At 45.3% G+C, this 23557-nt stretch overlaps 1 protein-coding gene across 2 annotated transcripts in view; it reads right to left on the bottom strand.

Moving 5' to 3' along the window:
* Window positions 1-23557, bottom strand: part of ift140 (intraflagellar transport 140 homolog (Chlamydomonas)) — a 142578-nt gene that overhangs the window by 115790 nt on the left and 3231 nt on the right. For both annotated transcript variants that reach the window (XM_078558728.1, XM_078558729.1), the window contains exons 3-8: window positions 21994-22218; window positions 20361-20482; window positions 19213-19358; window positions 17093-17268; window positions 9617-9708; window positions 7304-7410 (exon numbers count right to left, since the gene is read on the bottom strand). In XM_078558728.1, the coding sequence (XP_078414854.1) occupies window positions 7304-7410; window positions 9617-9708; window positions 17093-17268; window positions 19213-19358; window positions 20361-20482; window positions 21994-22218 (868 nt within the window). The remainder of the gene's footprint in view (window positions 1-7303; window positions 7411-9616; window positions 9709-17092; window positions 17269-19212; window positions 19359-20360; window positions 20483-21993; window positions 22219-23557) is intronic.

Raw genomic sequence — 23557 nt, 5'->3', positions numbered from 1 at the left:
TCCAACAGCTACCTCGACTTTAGCTCCTCACATCCTGCTTCCTGTAAGGAGTCCATCCCATTCTCTCAGTTCCTTCGCCTGCATCACATCTGTTCCAATGATGCCACTTTCCAAAACTGCGCTTCTGACATGTCTTCCTTCTTCCTTAACAGAGGTTTCCCACCCACTGTGGTTGACAGGGCCCTCAACTGTGTCTGACCCATCTCCGGCACCCCTGCCCTCACACCTTCCTCTCTCTCCCATAACCATGATAGGGTCCCCCTTGTCCTCACTTTTCACCCCACCAGCCTCCGCATTCAAAGGATCATCCTCCGCCATTTCCACCACCTCCAAATACATCTTCCCTTCACCCTGCCTGTCGGCATTCCGTAGGGACTGTTCACTCCTCCATCACCCCCAACTCCAACACCTCATCCCCCTCCCACAGCACCTTCCCATGCAATCGTAGAAAGTGCAACGCCTGCCCCTTTACCTCCTCTCTCCTCACCATCTAAGGGCCCAAACACTTCTTTCAGGTGAAGCAGCACTTCACTTGTACCTCCTTCAAATTTGGTCTACTGTATTCGCTGCTCCCAACACGGTCTCCTCTACATTGGAGACACCAAACGCAGACTGAGTGACCACTTTGCGGAACACCTTCGGTCTGTCCGCAAGCATGGCCCTTCCTGTCACTTGCCATGTCAACACACCATCCTGCTCTCATGACCACATGTCCGTCCTTGGTCTGCTGCAATGTTCCAGTGAAGCCCAACACAAACCGGAGGCACAGCACCTCATAGATCCATAGAAAAGTTACAGCACAGAAGGAGGCCATTCAGCCCATCTTGTCCATGCCAACCCGAGGATACCCAGGTGCCCTTTCTAATCCCACCTTCCTGCACCTGGCCCATAGCCCTGCAGCTTACAGCACTTTAGGTGCAGATCCAGGTACTTTTTAAAAAGAGTTTAGAGTTTCTGCCTCTACCACCAACTTGGGCAGTGAATTCCAGACACCCACTACCTTCTGCATAAAAAATTTCTTCCTCATGTCCCCCCTACACTTTCTGCCACTTATCTTGAATCTATGTCCCCTGGTTCTAGAATTCTCCACCAAGGGAAACAATTTTATCCTGTCCACTCTATTTATTCCCCTCATAATTTTGAACACCTCAATCAAGTCACCTCTCAGCCTTCTTTGTTCTAAGGAGAATAACCCCAACCTATCCAATCTCTCCTCGTAGTTACACTTTTCTAACCCTGGCCACATTCTTGTAAACCTCCTCTGCACTCTCTCCAGAGCTATTACATCCTTCCTGTGATGTGGTGACCAGAACTGCACACAATACTCCAGTTGTGGCCTCACCAGTGTTTTATACAATTCCAACAATATATTCTTACTTTTATATTCTATACCTCTGCCAGTGAAGGAGAGCATTCCATATGCCTTCTTTACAACCTTGTCTACTTGAACTGCTGCCTTCAGGGACCTGTGTACTTGTACGCCAAGATCTCTCACTTCATCTACCCCTCTTAGTATATTCCCATTTATTGTATAATCCCTGTAACTGTTTGACCTCCCTAAATGTATGACCTCACACTTCTCTATGTTAAAATCCATCTGCCACTTTACCGCCCACTCCACCAACCCATCTATATCGCTTTGGAGATTATGGCTATCCTCTACACTATCCACTACTCGGCCAATCTTTGTGTCACCTGCAAATTTCCCAATCGTGCCCCCAACGTTCACGTCCAAATCGTTAATACATAACACAAACAGCAAGGGTCCCAACACGGAGCCCTGAGGAACAACACTTGAGACAATTTTCCATTCGCAAGGGCATCCATCGACCATTACCCTTTGTTTCCTGTTACAAAGCTGACCTTTTATCCAGTTTGCCACATTACCCTGAATCCCATGGGCTTTTACTTTCCTGACCAATCTGCCATGTAGGACCTTGTCAAACGCCTTGCTAAAATCCATGTACACAACATCCACTGCACTACCTTCATCAATGCTTCTTGTCACTTCCTCAAAGAATTCAATCAAATTTGTGAGGCAAGACCTTCCTTTAACAAATCCATGCTAACCATCCCTGACTAGTCCATGCCTTTCCACATGACAGTTAATCCTATCTCTCAAGATTGATTCTACTAATTTGCTCACCACTGATGTAAGACTAACTGGCCTATAATTGTTTGGCATTTCTTTTGATCCCTTTTTAAACAATGGAACTACGTTTGCATTTCTCCAGCCTTCCGGTACCTCCCCTGTATCTAGTGAAGATTGGAAAAATCATCCTCAGAGCATCTGCTATCTCCTCCCTGACTTCCTTCAGCAGCCTCAGAAACAATCCATCTGGCCCTGGTGACTTATCAACTTTCAAGGATTTCAATCCTTCGAGTACTTCCTCTTTCTTTATGAATATCCCATCCAATATCTCACAGTGTTCCTCCTGGACTACTATATCTACATCCTCCCTTTCCTTTGTAAACACAGAGACAAAATGTTCATTCAAAACCCTTCTCACAGCCTCTACATCTACACACAAGTTTCCATCTTCATCTCTGATAGTGCCACTTTTTCCTTAACTAACCTTTTAGCATTAATGTATTGGTAAAACATCTTTGGGTTATCTTTAACTTTACTTGCTAATCTTTTTTCACGCCCTCTCTTTGATTTCCTTATTTCAATTCTTTCGATTAGGCACTTTACAGCCTTCTGGACTTAACATTGAGTTCAACAACTTCAGACCATGAACTCTCTCCTCTATCCTCACCCTTCTTTTTTACCCTTTTTCCATATTCATTTTTACTTTTCAATTTTCATTTTTTAGCACTTATTTTTATTCATTCATTCATTGTTTTATCCCCACCTTTTATCCTATTTTCGATCTTTTTTCCCCACCAACGTCCCCTCCCCCACAAGGGCCATCTGTCACTTGTTCATGTTGTTCTTTTCATTGTGCTTACCCTTGTCCTGCTACTATCACATTCTGCTTTCTCATCTTAATGCCACTATCAGCACCTCCTTTAGCCCTTACAACTATCATTAACACCCCTTTTGTCATTTTGTTGATGACATCTTTGTCAATCTCTCCTTTGCCCCCACCTATATAACTGTCCTTCTATCCAGCTTCACCTGCACCACCCCCCTTAAACAGAATAAATTTCATCACATTTTTACTTCTCTTTAGCTCTGAAGAAGAGTCATACGGACTCGAAACATTAACTCTGTTTTTCTCTCCACAGATGCTGTTAGACCTGCTGATTTTTTTCCAGCATTTTCTGTTTTTGTTTCAGATTTCCAGCATCTGCAGTATTTTGCTTTTAATCAGCAGGACATATCCTTCTCCATGTTTAACTTGATGTCATGTGACTTCATGGGATCTGGAGTCAATGCTGAGGACTCCCAGGGCTGTATACCACTGTGCTGCAACTGCATCACCCAACTTCAACCCCCTGCCGACACCTTAATTTCCCCCTCCCAACCTCACCCCCTGACACCTTCGCTCCCCTCCTCCCAACCTAACCCCACCGACGCCTTTGATCCACCCTCCCAACCTCACCCCGCCGACACCTTCGTTCCCCCCCACCCTCATCCCATGCAACACCTTCGTTCCCTGCCCCCCCAACCTCATCCCCGAGACCTTTGTTAGCCTCCTCATGACCTCACTGCGCACCCCCCCAAGGCATCTCTTCCTCTATCAGTCAATCCTAGACCTTCCTCTCCCACCCCTGGTGCATCTTCCTCTCTCAAACACAGCTGGACCTTCCTCTCCACCCCCTTGATGATCACACGTTGTAAGCAGACCCTCAATCGTGACTTTCCACCTTCTGTGAGATGCGTCGCGGCAAAGCCATATCCATGAGAACCCACCCAGCATGCCATGGACGTTTCTCCAGGGTCCTGTTGCTGCCAGGCTCCAGCAGCTTCTGCTCCTCAGATGTCCACGATGTGAGCAAGGCCCTGGTGGTAAGTCCCGACTTCTGCTCGTCACACTTGTCAAGATGCGTTCTGCACTGGCATGCTTTCCCGCCGGCATGAGTGGGTGATCCAGTGTGGGGAAATGATTTCGGCGGGCTGGCCTTATAATGATATGCAGATCTATTAAAACGAGGTTCCCGACATTCGAAAGCGGGAAATGTGGCCCGCCATTGACAGGCGGAGCGATGATTGCAAACCGGTTTCAGGACATCCTGAAATCAATTTTTTGGCCTTCTCGCCATATTGTCCACTCACTCCGCCGAACACGCCCGATGCCAGCAGGCACATAAAATTCCGCCCACTACCATTTGAGGAAGGGAGTTCCAAAGACACACGACCCTCAGAGAAGAAATTTCTCATCTCTGTTTTAGATGGGCGACCCTTATTTTTAAAGTGTCCCCTAGTTCTAGATTCTCCAACAAGAGGAAACATCCCTTCCATATTCACTCTGTTAAGACCCCTCAGGATCTTTTAAGTTTCAATCAGGTCACCTCTTACTCTTCTAAACTCCAGCGGATACAAGCCTAGCCTGTCCAATCTTTCCTCATAAAACAACACGCCCATTCCAGGTATTAGTCTAGTAAACCTCTGCTGAACTGCTTCCAAAGCATTTACATCCTTCCTTAAATAAGGAAACCAGTATTATACACACTAGTCCAGATGTGGTCTCACCAATGCCCTGTATAACTGAAGTATAACCTCTCTACTTTTGCATTCAATTCCCCTCGCAATAAACATTACATTAGTTTTCCAAATTACTTGCTGTACCTGCATACTAACTTTTTGCGATTCATGCACTAGGACACCCAGATCCCTCTGCATCTCAGAGCTCTGCAACCTCTCACCATTTAGATAATATGTTCCTTCTTAATTCTCCCAGCCAAAATGGGTAATTTTACATTTTCCCAAATTATACTCCATTTGCCAGATCTTTGCCCACTCACTTAACCCATCTATATCCCTGTACAACTTACTTTCCTAATTTGTATCATCAGAAAATTTAGCAACCATACCTTCGGTCCCTTCATCCAAGTCATTTATATGGACTGTGAAGAAGTTGAGGCCCCAGCACTGATCCTTGTGGCACACCACTCGTTACATCCTGCCAACCAGAAAATGGCCCATTTATGCCTACTCTCTGTTTCCTGTTAGTTAGCCAATCTTCTATCCCTGCCAATGTTACTCTTACACCGTGAACTTTTATTTTCCACAATATCTTTTGATGTGGCACCTTATCAAATGCCTTCTGGAAATCTAAGTACAGTACATCCACTGGCTCCCCTTTATTCACAGTACAAGTTACTTCTTCAAAGGACTCCAATAAATTGGTTAAATATGATTTCCTTCTCACAAAACCATGTTAACTGTGTCTGATTACCTTGAATTTATCTAAATGCCCTGCTATAATGTCTTTAATAATTGCGTCTAATATTTTCCCTATGACAGATGTTAAGCTGTTGGGCCTGTAGTTGTCCTGCCCGTTTCATTCATTAAATGAACACAGTCAGCAGCAAATGAAGCAGGTACTCAGTAGAGCGGATACCTCTGCCACACTGTATTAACTCAAGGTTATTACAATACACCTGTAAAGTGATGGAAGGGGTCATCAACAGTGCTATCAAGCGGCACTTGCTTAACAATAACCTGCTCACTGATGCTCAGTTTGGGTCCGCCAGGGTCACTCAGCTCCTGATCTCATTACAGCCTTGGTTCAAACATGGATAAAAGAGCTGAACTCCCGAGGTGAGGTGAGAATGCCTACCCTTGACATCAAGGCAGCATTTGACCAACTGTGACATCAAGGAGCCCTAGCAAAACTGGAGTCAATGGGAATCGCACAAAGGAAGATGGTGGTGGTTGTTGGGGGTCAATCATCTCAGTTTCAGGACAACCCTGCAGGAGTTCCTCAGGGTAATGTCCTAGGCCCAAGCATCTTAGCTGCTTCATCAATGACCTTCCTTCCATCAAAAGGTCACAAGTGGGGATGTTCGCTGATGATCGCACAATGCTCAGCACCATTTGCAACTCCTCCGATACTGAAGCAGTCCATGTCCAAATGCAGCAAGACCTGGACAATATCCAGGCTTAGGCTGACAAGTGGCAAGTAACATTCATGCCACACAAGTGCCAGGCAATGACCATCTCCAACAAGAGAGAATCTAACCATCACCCCTTGACATTCAATGGCATTACCACTGCTGAATCCTCCACTATCAACATCCTGGGGGTTACCATTGACCAGGAACTGATCTGGACTAGCCATATAAATACTGTGGCTTTAAGAGCAGGTCAGAAGCTAGGATTCCTGCAGCAAGTAACTCACCTCCTGACTCTCCAAAGGCTGTCCACTCTCTACAAGGCACATGTCAGGAGTATGATGGAATACTCCCCACATGCCTGGATCCAACAACACTCAAGGAGCTTAACACCATCCAGGACAAAGCAGCCCGCTTGATTGGCACCCTATCCACAAACATTTACTCCCTCTACCACTGACAGACAGTGGCAGCAGTGTTTACCATCTACAAGATGCACTGTAGGAGCTCACCAAGCCTCCTCAGACAGCACCTTCCAAACCCACGATCACTATCATTTAGAAGGACAAGGGCAGCAGACACATGGGAACACCATCACCTGGGAGTTCCTCTCCGAGCCACTCACCATCCAGACTTGGAAATATTTTGCTGTTCCTTTACTGTCGCTGGGTCAAAATCCTGGAACTCCCTCCCTAAAAGCACTGTGGGTGTACCTACGCCACATAGACTTCAGCCGTTCAAGATGGCAGCTCACCACCACCTTCTGAAGGGCAATTAGGGATAGGCAATAATTGTTGGCCTAGCCAGCGACGCCCACATCCCATGAATGAATAATGATAAAAAACAGGCTCTTCCTTAAGACTTTTCCCTGCCTGGTTGATGCCCTGTAACTGCAAAGCTGAAAAAATAAATCATTTTATTAAATGTTTCCATCTCACTGAGGAGACTCCAGGCCAGTCAACATCCAACAACCTGCTCTGAAAACTCTTCATATTTTGAAAGCTGTGACAAAGTGCACCACAGTAGCTGAGACAATCCACAGCATTCTAAAACAATCAACAACATTCTAAATAAAACAATCCACAGTATTCTAAAAAAGTCAATTTGTCCCATCTCCCAATGTTAACAAATCCTTTACAAAATTCCAGGATCTGCATTTGCATCTTTGCCAAAAACGAATTGGTTCTTCCTTGGGCCTTAATTATTCTTTAAGATTTCTCAAGGGCTGTAGTTTGTGGATTTTCTTTATCGTTATTGCAGTGTGGAGAAAGTAGAAGGCTACAGCAAGGTACAGACCTACCTTTACTTTCACAGTAAGAGATGCAATTTATGATTTCTCCAGTGCTATACCCCAGGTGTTCATCTGGTGTCAAAGTGTAATTCTCATCTTTATCCAAATCCCAGAGCCTGATGGAAAATAGCACAAAGTTAATGAAAGATCACTTCATCTTGTTTCTCTCAAAGTAGGTACATTAAAAGATGCCATAAGACCCACTGACACATTACACAGTGCAATTTACACATGCCATCTCTTATATCAGATAGCAAAAAGTTAGGGTAAAAGTTTTTCAAAAGATGAAACTGGCACAAAACTGTGACTTTTGATTTAATATAGGTACACTAACCAGAAGAGGATCCAAATTTCATGACTGTGATCAACAAAATGACACAGAGGACATCAGTAAATAAAAGTTATCAATTGTAGAATTGATTGGAAAAACTCTTCACTTAAACACGCTAAGGGTGAAATATTAGGCAGATGCTCCAAACGTAACAAATTAAATGACAGTCCACGAAAAAAGTGAACATATACTTATTTGTCATTATAATGTTTTCAAGATTAGTTTCATATCCTGCTACCATCTAATTTACCACACATTTGGTTGACTGCAGATCTGACCATCATCACTACTGGGCACATTATCAGTCCAAACCTCCTATGGACTGCATTGTACTGGCAAAGTAACATGACCAAGCCTGGAGTAAATTGTCTGGGAGAAATACTATCCTAATACTTGGCTCTTTTCAGTTGGAAAGAAAAATAAAGAATTTTCCAGAGTGCTTCACAGCCAATGAAGTACTTTTGAAATGAAGTCACATTGTAAAGTAGGGGAACGCAGCAGCCAATTTGCACAAAGCAAACTCCCACAAACATTGAAGTTGCCTGAGGGATAAATAATGGCCAGGGCACTGGAAGAACTCCCCTTGTTAGTCTTTCAATAATGCCATGGATTTTTTTACATTCAACTGAAAAGTCAGGCAGGTCTCAATTTAACATCTCATCTGAAAGGCTGACTCTCTGACACTGCAGTCAGACATAAATCTGATGGATTACTACATTGAATGCCACGTTAATTTCTGAACTAACAAGTTTCCTAGCATTTGTTATGAAAACATGGCTTATAGAATCAGCAACTTATGAGAACTATACTACCCTTCAACATCTTGACATTCTCAGAGATAGGTAAGGAACCAAAGTTTGTGTATCAAAAACAGGGTATGCTGTAGAGTTCCACAATAATGGAATCTTAATAAGGTGAGCTACCCATTCCTGTTTGAATGAACTGTGATCTATTTTATCTTCTAAATATCATGGAGAATTTTTCCTTGTGAAGAATTTACTCCTGTGTTCCTGCTTAAAGGAAACCACAGAAAAAGTAGTCAGTTTTTTTTCAATATTATCCCAATCTCATGAAGTGAATCAGTTTGACATGTTCATTCACACCTATTTTTTAAAACTGTAATTTGCTTTGTTTACAATAATAGTGTGAAAAATAAAAGTAGCCTTTTTTCTTATTTGTAGGCTCCTCACCAATAAAATGAATCTCTAGGGATATAAATCAAAGTTGGGGAGAGTGGCCAGGGAATGCAGATGGGCTGGGGGAAAGAGTGGATGGGGAAAAATGTGCACAGGGCCGGAGAGCAAATGGGAGAGTATGCACCAGGTGGGGATAGTAAAAGGGGGAATGTACACTGGGTTCAGGGTGTGGGGGAAGAGCAGTGGGGAACAGCCAGATCTCTGGTCTCTTGAAGTTAGGCTTGTGATTTTAGAAGCAGTGCGACACTGGGCTTCCTCCCACCCCACCCCTACATATATACTTTATAACTGAGGAAAGATTCCTATTTTAATAAAAATACTTGTTTCTAGGTTGAGAATCAGAAAGCAAATTGGTTCAAATCTTCTCAATTCATGGCCAAACCTTGGGATTTATTTGAGGCTCTACAAAAATTAAAAGAATAGAAGACCAAGTATGCAGCTTATTTAATTATGCTGTAAACTAAACCTTGGTATCCTAGCAACAGTGTCAAATTTGGTTAAATCTCTTGACAACAAATATTCTTGGCCCCAGCTGTTGTCAATACTCACATGATTTTCAAAACAAACAAAACATGCACAATAACTCTCAGCACAGGTCATTAAATTCAACAGGTGAGAGTAGGTTTTCATATAAAACATGACTGAAAATTTATAAAAGTCACAGGATACTGTAACAAAATAAACAACATTTTAAACCTTCATGCAAACTGCATGACACTTCACCATGCTGCCCCAAACCCCAGAATCCTCTCCCAACACTTAAGTGAAATGGCCTACAACCCATCCAGTTCTCACCTAATAACTATCTCGCCTGTGGCTGTAATGAGAAGGCCACTCTCCACCCAGATAATATCAGCTTTTGAGCCTGCCTTTCCGCTCAGCTTTACCTGCAAACAGAGACAAAGACAGGTGCAGGTACAATGGAAACCTTGTAAAGACACATTTACTCAAATAGACAATATATTGAATAGACAATAAACATATCAGATAGCAGACTGCTGATGGTAGAATCACAATCCCAACTAAGACACATGTCATGTTCAAGCTTTAATGATTCACGCCAAAGGTGTTATTTTCATCCACCAGTTTTTTGCCACCCCCCGAGGCAGTAACCCTTGCTGGGATAATGGTCCATTCCCACAGCTGGTCCTATAGCCTAAGCGACTAAAACGCATGCCAGGTAGTAAGTTTTTTTCCACATGTTTAAATGTGCAAATGTGAAATGAGAATATTTCCAAGCAACTGACTGTCAAATTTGTGAGAAATAAACAGAAATGTTATACAAAAAGTTAACAACTTCTGCTCCACTTCTTTATCCAAAAGCTACTATCAGCATTCATTTCCAAATCAGTCACAGACTGCGTGGTTAAATATTAATTAAATGCAAACAAACTAGAATATATTTTCAACTGAAAGTGGATGCATGCATAATGCAAGGAAATTCACAGAATAAAACATACAGATATAATCCTCCAGGGTTTGCCATCCTGAGATCTCTAGCAAATCATCATACTGTTTGCCATACACTTTAGGTCATCCAAAACTTGAAGTCCCGTTCGCCCATCATCTGTGTCTTCATTGGCCTACATTGGTTCCCAGTCATGCAATACCTCAATTTTTAAATTCTCATCCCTGTTTTCAAATTCGCCATGGCCTCACCTCTCCCTGTTTCTGCAACCTCCCCCAGTCCCACAACCCTCTTGATATCTGTGCTCCTCTAATTCTGGCCTCTTGAGAATCCCCAGTTTTAATCGCTCCACCATTGGTGGCTAGGTCTTCAGCTTCCTGGGCCCTAAGTCCTGGAATTCCCTCCCTAAAACTCTCTGCTTCTCTACCTCTCTCTCCTCCTTTGGAATGTTCCTTAAAACCTCTCTCTTTGACCAAGCTTTTAACTAGCTAAAACAATGGGCGGAATTTTCCAAGCCTGCTGGGAGCGGGCGTGATAGGTGGTGTGCATGGAAAATATGGTGGGACCAACTCCACGATGGCGTGAAGGCAGGTTGTGATCTTCTGCTCAGCCCGCCAATGGCGGGCTGCATTTCCTGCCATCGGTTGGCGGTGAGGTAATTGTAATACATTAGCATATAATTAAAAGGCCATCCCGCCAGGCTCTTGGAACCCCGCTGTATCGTCCGTTCACGTCAGTGGGAAAGCACGCCGACGTGTTTCACAACAGCACGCAGGCGACATGCACTTGGCTGCCTTCACTTGGGGGGACTGAGGTGAGTGAGCAGCAGCGTTCTCCACAGCTCGCCTGTTGTTTATAGGCCTCAGGGGCGCCGAGGGAAACTGTTGCCTGGCCCCGCAGGCGACTGCTCAGGGGTGAGGGGTGTCTGGGAGCAAGTGCTCGCCAGCCTCGGAGGTGACTGCTGAGGGGTGGGGATTGTCTAGGGGCAAGTGCTGGCCAGCCTTGGAGGCAACTACTGAGGGGGTGGAGGGTTCAAGTGCTGCCCTGGCGCTGCATCCTGCGCACAGGCAATCGAGGTGGGGGGCAGGGTAAGTGAGGGAAATGGCCATGCATTAGAGACACTTGTATAAACTGACAATGCCTCTGCAATTAAGACAGATCAGGCGCAGCCACAGTGATATGATTGGGGTCAGGCTCCTCGCCTGCCCATCCATGCAAGCATTGTGGAGGCACCAAAGGGCCACCAAGCGCTCCATACCTTACCCCGCCCCTGGCACCCCCCGGGCACTGACTTTAAGTCTGCCACCACTTAATTGGACCGCAGAGCAGTTGGACTGCACACATTGTACAATCTCCTCGCCAACACTGGCCATGTAGCAGTCACTGCTGGAGGTGCTCACAGCTCCTTGCAATCTCAGCATCCTGGTTTAGACCAGTCCCCCCATGTCGCAGGTTGACAGGGCAGCCATGCAGCGCATTCATCTCTGGCCATCTGAGGAGTGACCAGCACTCTCCGGGAAGCATTAAGGGGCGGTCACACAGGGCCAGGAAAGGTGCTAAGTACAACCATGATAACCATGTCTCTCTCTTTCATGCTGCAGGAGGACCAAGTCAGGATCATGGATCCTGGTGACCTAGGTGTATGTCTGATGGCCTACAAAGACCATAGGAGACAGAAGAAAGCGCGACTGAGGCACCTGGCTGTGCAAAGGCAGGAGTAGCAACATCATGAAGGGGCAGCAGGGGCTCCCGCACACTGCTCAGGAGTGACAGCGAGCCGTGGCTGGTCGGTGCCTAGCGACACACAAGGTCTATAGACGCAGCCAGCCATTCCTGCAGATGACTGAGAACCAGTTTCGCCAACAACTGTGCATGTCTAGGGACTTGGTGGCTCACACCTGCCACTTACAGCAGGACTTGGCACCAAGGGGACATGGAGGGCATCCACTGCCAGTGGCTCCTTTCAGGGCTCCACAGGTGACCTCTGTGGGATTTCACAATCCACCACCCACAAATGCATCCACGAGGTCACGGATGCTATCTTCTCCATGGCACACAACTTTGTGCATTTCACCCGGGACCGGGACAGCCAGGAAGCAAGGGCCATTGGATTCGCCCCGATCTCAGGATTCCCATAGGTGCAGGGTACGATTGACTGCACTCATGTGGTGCTCGAGTCTCCATTGCTACACTCAGTGGACTTCATCAACCGCAAGGGCTTCCACTCACTAAACGTGCAGCTGGTATGTGACCACCAGAAATGCATCCTGCAGGTATGCGCACGGTTGCCAGGAAGCGTGCATGATGCCTACATCCTGAGTCGCTCACAGATCCCTGGAGTCTTCCAGGGTCCACAGAAGCTGCACGGTTGGCTCCTTGGGGACAAGGGCTACCCGCAGAGGCCGTGGCTGATGACACCCGTGCGGCGGCCTCAGACTGCAGCACGGTGACGCTATAATGAGGCTCATGCACAGCTCGCAACTTGGTGGAGCAGACCATCGGGATGCTGAAAATGCGGTTCTGGTGCCTGGACTGGTCTGGTGGAGCCCTGCAATACAGTCCGCAGAGGGTGTCACACATCGTCATTGTCTGCTTTAAAACCTGGCGCTGCAACGGGGAGAGGAGCTGGCTGAGGAGGATTGGAGGAGCTGCATGTCTCCTCCGATGAGGAGAACACTGACGGGGATGAGTGTGAGGGGGTCTTCAGTGGTGACGATGACAGGGATGAGGCTCTCGCACTGGCTAGGCGAGGCAGGCACACGTGGGAGGCCCTCATAGCTGCCAGATTTGTGGAAGATGATAATGACATGCAGTGAGGTGTCCCCATGGATCCTCACATCACAGTTGTGAAAGTTTGACTCCAGTCTGGCTTATCTCAGCGCCAATACCCTCTGTGACAATGCTCCTGTCATGGAGGTGCAATGGAGGCCCTAATAGTCGCTCGATCGCAGGAGAATAATGACAACATGCAGAGTGGACACGCCATAGATCATCACATGGCCTCTGAGAATGTCGGACTCCTGTCTGGCGAGGGCAGCTCGCTTGGGCTCCTTGATCAGGGCCATCTCAGAGACACAGCCATGAAACTTTAGATGTATCTGATGCTGTGTCCGCCTTCAGCACCTCAGCTCTTCAGGAGCTGGTGCATAGCATCATTGGTTGCAGATGCTGGTGTGATGGGGGCCAGCCCCACCTTAAAAGTGCTGAGAGCACACAAAGAGTATGAGAGAACTCTGTGGCACCTGCCCACTACATTCTGGTAACAATGATCAGCACTGCCGACGTGCAGGCATCAGTAATGTTTCCAGAGAGTGTGAGGCTGGACCATCACTGTGGTCTGAAAGCCACACAGAGCAAAGGGAAGAGGCCCTGGATTGAGACACCTTCCTTTTATCTTGTACAGAAAGGTTTCACATCTGATTGACAAGAACACTGCTCATCAGACCAAGAAGCCAGAGGCAGGGAGACATTCTTGGGAGTTTATTGACAATAGTGAACATTATGTACAAATGATTAACACCCATGCCCAGGCTGTGCAACTAATTCTCCTTAACTTTCCTAACCCTGCCGCTACATCTTGGTGCTCCCCAGACATCCACAGTGGAGATGGAGGCAGCCTGCGGGCTTCCTCTGGAGGGCCGAGACTTGGAGGGCCCCGGCCTGCTTTTGGGGTCCTGCTGTGTGGCAGTGGCACCCTCCTTGGCCTGTGAAGCTGGATCTGCGGAGGTCACTGGAAGAGCGGAGTCAGATGGACCAGTCACTCCCAGAGTCGCCTGGGTGGATGCCCCCGGAGCGTGCACCTGCTGATTCTCCTCCCTATGGATGCCCGAGGGACCCTGGTTGACTCTGTGAGCAGAATGGGTAGCTGGAGTGAGATCGAACTGCCCAGCATCCCTCTCGTGTACACACTGTTGGAGGCCAACTATGGGATCAGCGATGGAGTTAAGCCCGCGCATCAATGCAGGAGTGACATCCTGGACCAAGGTCTCCATGGCAGCCGCCATCCTGCCAGTGTTGACCTCGGTGCATTGCAATGCCAGCACTATCACCTCAGTCTGAAGATGGATGGACTCCTCCATCGTGCCTTGCAATCTGAGAAGTGCAGCAGCCATCCCTTCCTGATGTTCCCAAGCTTGCCTTTGAAGCTCCAGCAACTGTGCCATGACCGAGTCCAGAGGCTCGTCACCTGACTCGGACTCAGCGACATTCTGGCCTCCAGCAGTACTTTGAGTGCCGGGGACCTGGGAACTCCCTGCCTTTGCCTGCTGTGGATCAAAAAGTGCGATGTGCTCACCAGATTGTGGTCCCAAGGCTACTCTAAAGCTAGGTCCCACCGAGGTGTGTGTCTCCGCGCTGGTAGAGGGTGTGGGTGAGCGCTGTAATAGGACTTAAGGGGGGTGCCTTCAGATCCCTCTTCAGAAGATTCTTCAGAACTTGCTTGGAGGCTCTGGGTTGTGGACTCCGTCGGCTGCTTCCCAGATGTGCCTGCGAAAGCAAGGGGAAATAATTAGTGCATGGCAGTGGCCTGTGATGGAGGACACGTCACTGGTTGTCTAATGGATGTTGCACTGCTGGATCCTCACTTGTAGAGCAGTGCCGACCTTACCGTCAGCACAGGACCAGTCATCGCCGGCCAGCTGGATGGCTCTGCTTACAAATTCTGTCAGAACTTTGAATTCCGGCATCCCTCCACCTGTCTGCGGCCTCTCCCTCCTGTGTGAGCCAGTTTGTCCTGCATGGATAGAGATGGGGAGAATGTATCAGGGCGCCTGCCGGGCCAGGTGATAAGTATGCCTGGCCTGAGTAGGTGGTGAGTGGTCCCCTGGATGGGATGAGGACAATGATGGTGTATGTGAAAGAGTGAATGGTGATGTCTCTTGCACTGGCAGTGAGTGAGGGCCCTGTGGGTGTGTGATGTGTTTGTAGTGTGTGAGTTGGGAGTGGTGAAAAGTGTGACTTACCCTGGCAGAACGGAAGAGATCATTCATCCTTTTGCGGTACTAGGTGGCTATCCTCTTCTGAAGGGCATTGGCACTGACTACCGCTGCCACCGCCTCCCAAGCTAGGTTGGTGACATTGTTACCCATCCTGCAGCCAGATTGGGGGTAGAGCACATCCCGGCGGGCCTCCACAACATCCAGCAGTTGTTCGAGGGACTAGTCGTTGAAGCGGGGGGCTGCAGTCTTTTTTCCTTTGCAGGCCATGTCTCCCAGGCAGCGGTGGTGAGCTGGCGGCGATGAGCACTTTGCTGGCGGCTGCCTTTTAAAGATGGCGGCTGGTGTGATGCAACAGCGGGGTGATGGCAAGCGGGCGAATGAGAGCCCGCCTGCCATGGAAATGGCGTGTTTCACAGGAGTGAATATATAATGAGGCTGGCGGGGGAAGATACGACATGAAAACCCGCCATTTTCATTGGTGGGTAGGACTCCATTTTACTCGCCTGCTACCGCACTTAGTACAATTCTGGGAAAATTCCACCCAATATCTCCTTATGTGGCTCAGTGTCATAATGTCCCTATGAAGCGCCTTGGGATGTTTTATAATGTTAAAGGCACTACATAAATACAAGTTGCTGCATTGCTACCTGGTTAAATATAGTTTCAAGCATACAGACCCAAAAGGTTCCCGGTTTGATGCCTAGGCTGTATTGACTTGATTGATCTCAGCCAGGCTTCAGCAGCCCCAGATAAGTGAGCGTAAAAGAATAATCAGCCTGTGCTCCACTCACAATTGTGAAGCTGCGACAGATTTGGGCTCAATTGTGATTCCATGGCATGATTGATTAGCCTAAAGACACAGTATCTAAACTTACAAAGAATAGTCAGTGTGAGACAGTGTGTGGAACTGTGCCAAGAGAGAAGGGAGAAAATTGGGGAAAAAATGGTGATACAGATTGAGGACTGACAACAGCAATATCCACTTTAGAAGATACAGGTGTGTAAAGGGCTTCAACAGCAGCTCATAATATTTACTTTGTCTTCAGGAGTTATTTCATTTTACAGCATAGAGTGGGTAAGTTTCAAGGTTCCCCAACACCACAGAACCACTGCACTGGTAGACTTATCTGGAAACAGCTCCAAAAAGGCTAAACCATCAGCTCCAGTCTGAGAAGTCAGTATTGAGCACCGTCCTTAAGCTGCCATTGTTGAGCAGTTCCAAACATTGAGCAATACTATGCACTCTGCCAACATTGTGATGGCCCTCCCAGAGTTGAGTATTGGTCGTCGAATGGTGTCCTGCACCCTCCCAGCACAGACTATTGTTGGCTCAGCCACCCACCATTAATTGTCATCCAAGATAGTTCCAGGCGTCAATCCTCTTGTGTCTATAACCTATGTCATCCAAGCAAATTTACTGATGCATCTACAGATGTGCTCCTCTCCAAAGTCCTTTAAATATTCTGTTATATGATGTAATATCATCACATGTCACTTGGAACACGTGCAAACACGAAACACAACAGTTATCTCCCACTGAATACAAAGCGTACAAGAGGGTAATATTTTTCTATGCTTCTTTATGTCTGTTACCCTGTCTCTCACTTGCTATTAGCAGTGTCCCTGATTGGCTGTACTGCTCTAGTCCGTTCCTATGCTGACACACTACTATTGGCAATGCTCCTCTGCTCAAATTCAACAGCACTGCAGCCACAGTCTCAGGTGCATGGCTTACAATGATGAGGAACAAAACAGAGCAAAAAGGAACAAAGGGAGAAAAGAAAGAAAGTGCAGAGAGACAGTATTACCAACACAATCAACAGGTGAGAAGAATCCCTGAAATAGTTAGTACTCTGTATGTTATCTATAACAATTGAGATTAGGGATTTCCTAAAGTCCTACAGACACCGGCATACATGCTCCTACCTTCATAAGCTCTTGACTTGTTCCATCAAGACCAATACTGTGCTGGGATAGGAAAAGTGCTTCAGTCACAACCATCAGGATTTCCTTCCCCTCCATATACATGAGTTTCTTGATTGGTCCATCAGTGCAGAGGACCTGCAAGCTCTTCCCTTTTTCATTAACGTGATACACAGTCCCTAATTTAGAGAAATGAAAAAAGAAAATGCTGGAACCATTCAGCAGGTCTGGCAGCATGTGTAGCACATATTATTTTTTTATAAATTAGAGCATTCTAACTTAGAGAATACAGGTTAGTCCTGCTGGCCCCAAGCTGCACAAGTGGGCAACACCCACGAACAAAACATACAACTAGAAAAGGCAGTGGAAACCACTCACAATAAAAATGCTGAAGGGAAAGCTTGGCACAGTACAGCATAAAAAAACTTCCCATTAAGAAAAAGCCACATAAAGGGTCTTAAAAATGGATCTGAATCAGGAGATGTTTAAATATAGTGTACCAATAAAAGTTAGTGACAGACCTGTCCCCATTAGTATCATACCTCAGTTTTATACAGCGTGAGACCTGTCCCCACAAGGACTATACCCCAGTGTCAAGCAATGACAGACCTGTACTCTAACCCAGCCATAACCTAAGTTTGGAAGTACAAAATCTCCAATTTTGTTGGGTGTCTTCACAACTAAAGGCCACAGAGTATGAATGCTTTCACCCACTCACCATTGTGCTTAGTGAGTTGCAAGTGAGAACAATGCAACTTTGATAAAGTCAAAAATTATATCAGATCTCTAATTGCGTCATATTTGTCTGTTGAGTAAACAACAGGCACTGCAATAGTTTAAAATAATTTTCATTTCAGTAGAACTATATATGCAATACAAATAATTTTTGTTTCCTTCAGCTTTAAGAATGGAGCATAACAGAATATGCAGGAGAACGAACGCGTGTCTAGGGTTTTATACACTGCAAAGTAACTAACGTCAAGGTTTATACTTTGAGGAGACTCTTCCAGAAGGCAGCCCAGTGAATTACAGGCAGCAAATCACAGCAGAACAAATTAAACTGATAGAAATGTATAGAAATGTCACAACTGAAACTCAGAACTGCAACATAACAGGTCACGAGTCTCAGAGACATTCTCCTGACCAACAATGCAAGGTGCACAGCAATCTTACTCTCACTCCCCAACCTAATCTTATGGTGCAGAGCGCTCTCTTTCTCCATTCCCACCCTTGCCTCACAGTGAGCAGCAGTCTCAACCTCCCTCCCCACGCTTACCTCACTGTCTGCAACACTTTCTTCCTCCCTCCCCACTCTTATCTCACACTCCATTACTGGGTGCTGATCATTTTTCCAAGCATATGAGACTGCATTAAATTGAGTCACAGGGCAAGCTATATTGTTACTTAGGTGTTAATTTTACTCAAGCTAATGGATGATATCATCTTCTAAGTAAAACACCTTTATAGCCAAGAAACCTGATGGCTTTTAGTTTTTTTGATTGTGCAGTTCCACACCTGGGACAACACAATTCCATTAATCACATTTGCATTTGGACCACCAGATTCTGTGTCTTTCTATGAGTTTGTTCGCTGATAGAAGTAGTAAGCTCTATGGACTCATTAGCATTTGTACTCATTGCAGATTGTCTGCAGTTATACTGGATTTTTCCTAATTCTGTTTCTGTGTAAATAGGCCTGTGTGCATCGGTCCAGTGCTGTGCTATTTTCCACCCTCAGGCGACAAAAGAATGTACATACGTAATTTACAGTGATCAAAGTTAATTGTTAGATCTGGGTTATATTAACCTAAACACAAGAAATAGAGGTTTCAGTTTGTAGGAGATTGATTTACTTATAGTAAAAAAGATGTTGGAGAATAGCCCAAACTAAAATGACACCAATGTTCAGGAGAGGAAATCAAATAACTTATGTTCATATTTCAAATTTTTATGGGTGTGAAAATTTCTAAAACTTGAAAAATACTACCCTCCACCTCTTCTCTTGGAATACACCATTCTTCGTTGTAGTTACTGTAACCATTGGAAACTACATTACTCAGCATTTTCATGTAACTTTAGAGCAGATTGCAATGTTTAAAGCTATCCAGAGTGCATTTTGCTCACCATCTGTTACACTGACAAAACACGTGATTCCTTGCTGAAGTCCAACTTTAAATGGTGCATCTCCTTTTCCAACCTTTTTCCAGTTGAACATATCCAAAGCATTTTCATCCCCACTTACTGCAGCTTTAGCCAACTGTACAAGATCCCTGCAGAATGAAGCACCCCAGTCAGTCACATTATTCTGTTTATCCAGTCAGCTATCAACAAAAATACCACCTCCTGTTAACAAGTAACAGCAATACAACATAAGATAAGCTTCAATTTTGCTGAATCTATACTGGACTGGAGATCAAGCTGGCACGCTCTCTTTTAGGAAGTGGTAGGCTCATACTTATGTCATCTTATCACTTGTCACAGAGAAATTTCAAAGTACTTCACATATTTTCAAGTGCAATGTTATTACATGGTCAAATACAGCAACCATTTTACATGTGACAAGAACCCACAATGATCAGTCAAACTATTTCTGATGGTGTTAGTGAAGGAGAAATACTGGCCAGGACACCTTCTTTAAGGTGATTTATGGGATCTCCACCCTCCACAGGATTGGGCAAACAGCCTCATTTTGATATTGGGTCAGGAAAATGACACCTCCAACAATGCAGCATTCCTTCAGTGCTGCAATGAAATATTAGTCTAGATTATGTGCTCAAGTCCTGGACTTGGGCTTGAATTCTCAGCCACATGAGACAGAACCACAACCATATGATACGGGGAGGCAGTGGCAGTACTGGTATTGTCACTGGACTAGTAATGCTCTGGGGACCTGGGTTCGAATCCCACCACGGCAGATAGTTGAATTTGAAGTCTAATGATAACCACGAAACCATTGTCAATTGTTGTAAAAACCCATCTTTAGGGAAGGAAATCTGATATCCTTACCTGGTCTGGCCTACATGTGACTCTAGGTCCACAGCAATGTGGTTGACTCTTAACTGCCCGCTGAAATGGTCTAGCAAGCCACTCAATTCAAGGGCAAATAGGGATGGGCAACAAATGCTGGCCTTGCCAGTGACCCCCCACAACCCATCAATGAATAAAAAAAAGCAAGAGTGCTAACTCATACCTGACATATCAATCCTCCAAGTGTCATGAAGTGTTAGGCTGCAAAGAATGTTACTTGAATGATAGGTTTAAATTGTACTTACTCTCCTGGGGCAGGAGGTTTGAAGATACAGTGGCTCAGCTGCTTGCCAAAATCTTGTTTACCAAGCGGTGATCCTTGCACTCGCCCATGCTGATCCACCCGCCACACCATCAGAACTCCAGCCTGGTAGCAACCAAATTAAGGTATAACGGTAAAGGAAACATTTAAATTTTTGCTATTGCAACTAGTCATTAAGTGCTGAGAAAATGTAAGACCCATCTCCAATATCTACAGTCTACTGCCTAACCAATTTTACAGCTAACACTGTCAATTTATATGGACTCAAGTTATGTTTCAAGCATCCTACAGAAAATGACCAACTTGTATCTCAGAACTCAATATTTGTACAGGATTCATAAATTTCTCAAGTTCCACTTTATGAATTTCTATCCTTTCTGTAAAAGAAACTGAACAACACTCCAGTGTATGATTACATCACAGCTGAAATGACTTATTACTGTTATAAACTAGCAACATTCATTTCTTTACAATAGAGGCTTTATAACATTTTTAAGGGTATGTGAGGAACAAGGAGGAGAATGGGATCTGAGAAGGTGGATTGTGGAGTAAAAGACTACAGATTAGATGGACTGAAAGTGGCACAGAAACAAGCCAACCAAAAAATGGAATGTACTGGCAAGAAGGGAATTTTGTACACCAGACAATAGGAAATTTATCACCAGTTACGTCCTGTCTTCAACAGTAACATAGCTCATTATTCACAGGGCTCATAAAAAAAGTAATCCAGAGGAGTCAGTATTCGGTGGGTGCCATAAATTGGGAACACTTACCATTGCAAGTCACATGGTTATGAATGGTTAAAGGATTGCTCAAGAGGAATATTCGGAGATGTTTGTTACCAACATGAATCAATGACCTGTGTTTTCACGGTTAGTCAAAACCAGCTGAAAGGTCAGGGGACTGTGTAGGTCAGAGAGGGTGGGAATGATCTGCTTCTTCCTGGAATGGCATTCATGGATTTTTACAATCCAGCATTTTCATTTTGATTCTTCTGCCAGTCCACAAATTACTAGATATTTTTAAGCCAATTTCAACTTTCCATGGTGCCATATGAACTCTCAACCTTTGGAGTGCTAGTACAGTATCATAATGATTACACTGCTGTAACATATTATGTAAATGTTGTTGATAATGAAATATTTCAAATCCACACTTCACATTGAGGAGGCACTACAGGAGGCAGAACAGAACATCAAGTTCTCAGACTCCCTCAGTCAATTGCTAAGAGCCTTTGACTCTATGGGACACTTTTAGACAATGGTCCATGAAGTAATCATTCATAAGATTCCTCATTTTCTTGCATTAAAATCCTTTAGATTGTTGCCATCAAGTTTCTTTAAAATTACATTACGTCAGAACTCTGTCCCGGCAATAATCTCAACATCCTGTCTTGTAATCAAAACTGAAAATGCTGGAAACAGTCAGCAAGTCAGGCAGCATCGTAGAGAGAGAAACAGAGTTAATGTTTCAGGTCAACGACCTTTTATCAGATTGATCAAAACATTAACTCTGTTTCTCTCTCCACAGATGCTGTCAGATCTGCTGAGAATTTCCAGCATTTTCTGTTTTTATTTCAGGTTCCAGCATCTGCTTTTGTAACCTCTCTCACGTACTTTATCAGCGGAGACCAGCCGTGTGCCATTGCTGCTCCACTTCAAGATGGTGATCTGAGCTCGGTGTGTGCCAGCTGCTATCTGTTGTTCATCCGCACCCTGTTCAGACCAAAAAATCACTGCTCCAGTTTCCCAACCAATTGCTACAACCCTTTTGGAAGGATGCCAACTGATGAGCGTTGGCTGGAAGGGACGCTCAACGTGTGCATTGGGTATGTGTTCTCCCTGTAAACAAGAAGGTAGTCAACATTTAATCCCATTTAGTGTGTACACCATTAACCTGCAGTGTACATGCAAAGTGTTTGAGAAGAATACACAATTATTACAACCACTGTGCAAGTTGACATGAGTTTGCTTTTAACACTTGCGCAACAATGCTGTGGGAGGATGCATTTCAGTATGCTTCACTTCCAAACTTGAATCTTCAAATGCAGTTAATAAATGGGACATTCAAGTTGCTGTGCAAAAGGTGCATTCTTGGAACGTATTTCAGTGGTGTGCTGTGGTCTTCACATCTAGACAACACATGATCAATAAAACCAAGCAAAAACTAACTTCTTAGAACTGTTTTGGTTGCATGGGAATTGGAGGAGGAAAAAAGATGGGAGTTTTTAAAAAAAATTTAATACTGACATCCAATAGTCCCAAGTCCTGTGGGTTGGGTTAGTTTTAAGAGTCAGAGGCCAGGGTCAGTTGGAGTGACATCATGAGTGAAGATGATAATATATTCACATTTTGTAGCTTTATTCATTACAGTATTTCACCAAGGACTGAAACATTACAGCATGCCTACAACAGGAAGTGCATCATCCTCATTATCTCAAACTGCTGTTGTCCAAAAAACTACAGTCTCTTGGTTCCAAAGTGACTGAAAAGGTTTATCTTGTGATGAAAAATACACAAAAAACGTCTATGGCCTGAATTTTTCGGTCGTCGGGTACGTGTGACCGGCAGGCCCGGGAGCAGATGGGAAATGGGCCACTGGCCGCGATCAGCACCCAACTGCGATTTCACGCTGCCTGACCAATTAATGGCCAGTGTGAAACACATGCTGACATGCTCAGCGATGCTAGGCTGAGGGCAGGAAGAGGATGGGCGCCAACATAACTGAGGGTGCGGGTGAGCGCTTCGAGAGAGCTCCCTGAAGGCAGACAGATGCCCCAGGGAACTGCAGACCTCCACAGGCTAAAGGACAGGAGAAAAATGCTGCAAAATATGTCCATGCAGCACAATTAAGGACCTGAAAGCATACCTCATAAAAAAACTAGTCCCCAGATATCTCTTTTTATTTTATTTCCCCACGGAGATTTCATCCCACCCTGGATCAAGGTTTGAGCAAAAACACAAATGCAACCTGGGAGAGTGACGCATCTACCAACCGTAAATGTGGATGGGCCACGTAAAAAAATCGCTGTTGACTGTATCGTTAATGGGCTTAATTGCCCACTTAATTGTCAGCGGGTGAGCTTCCGACTTCCATGTGCGTCCACCGAGCGAAATATCACACAGCAACAAACATGGGAGAGGAGTAGCCTGTGATTGGAGGAGCAGGGAACACCAGTGG

This window comes from Cetorhinus maximus, chromosome 15, assembly GCF_964194155.1.
Source record: "Cetorhinus maximus chromosome 15, sCetMax3.hap1.1, whole genome shotgun sequence".
Classification (NCBI taxonomy): Eukaryota; Metazoa; Chordata; class Chondrichthyes; order Lamniformes; family Cetorhinidae; genus Cetorhinus; species Cetorhinus maximus.
The sequence above is the reverse complement of the archived record's forward strand: the minus strand, read 5'-3'. Positions and strand labels throughout refer to the sequence as shown.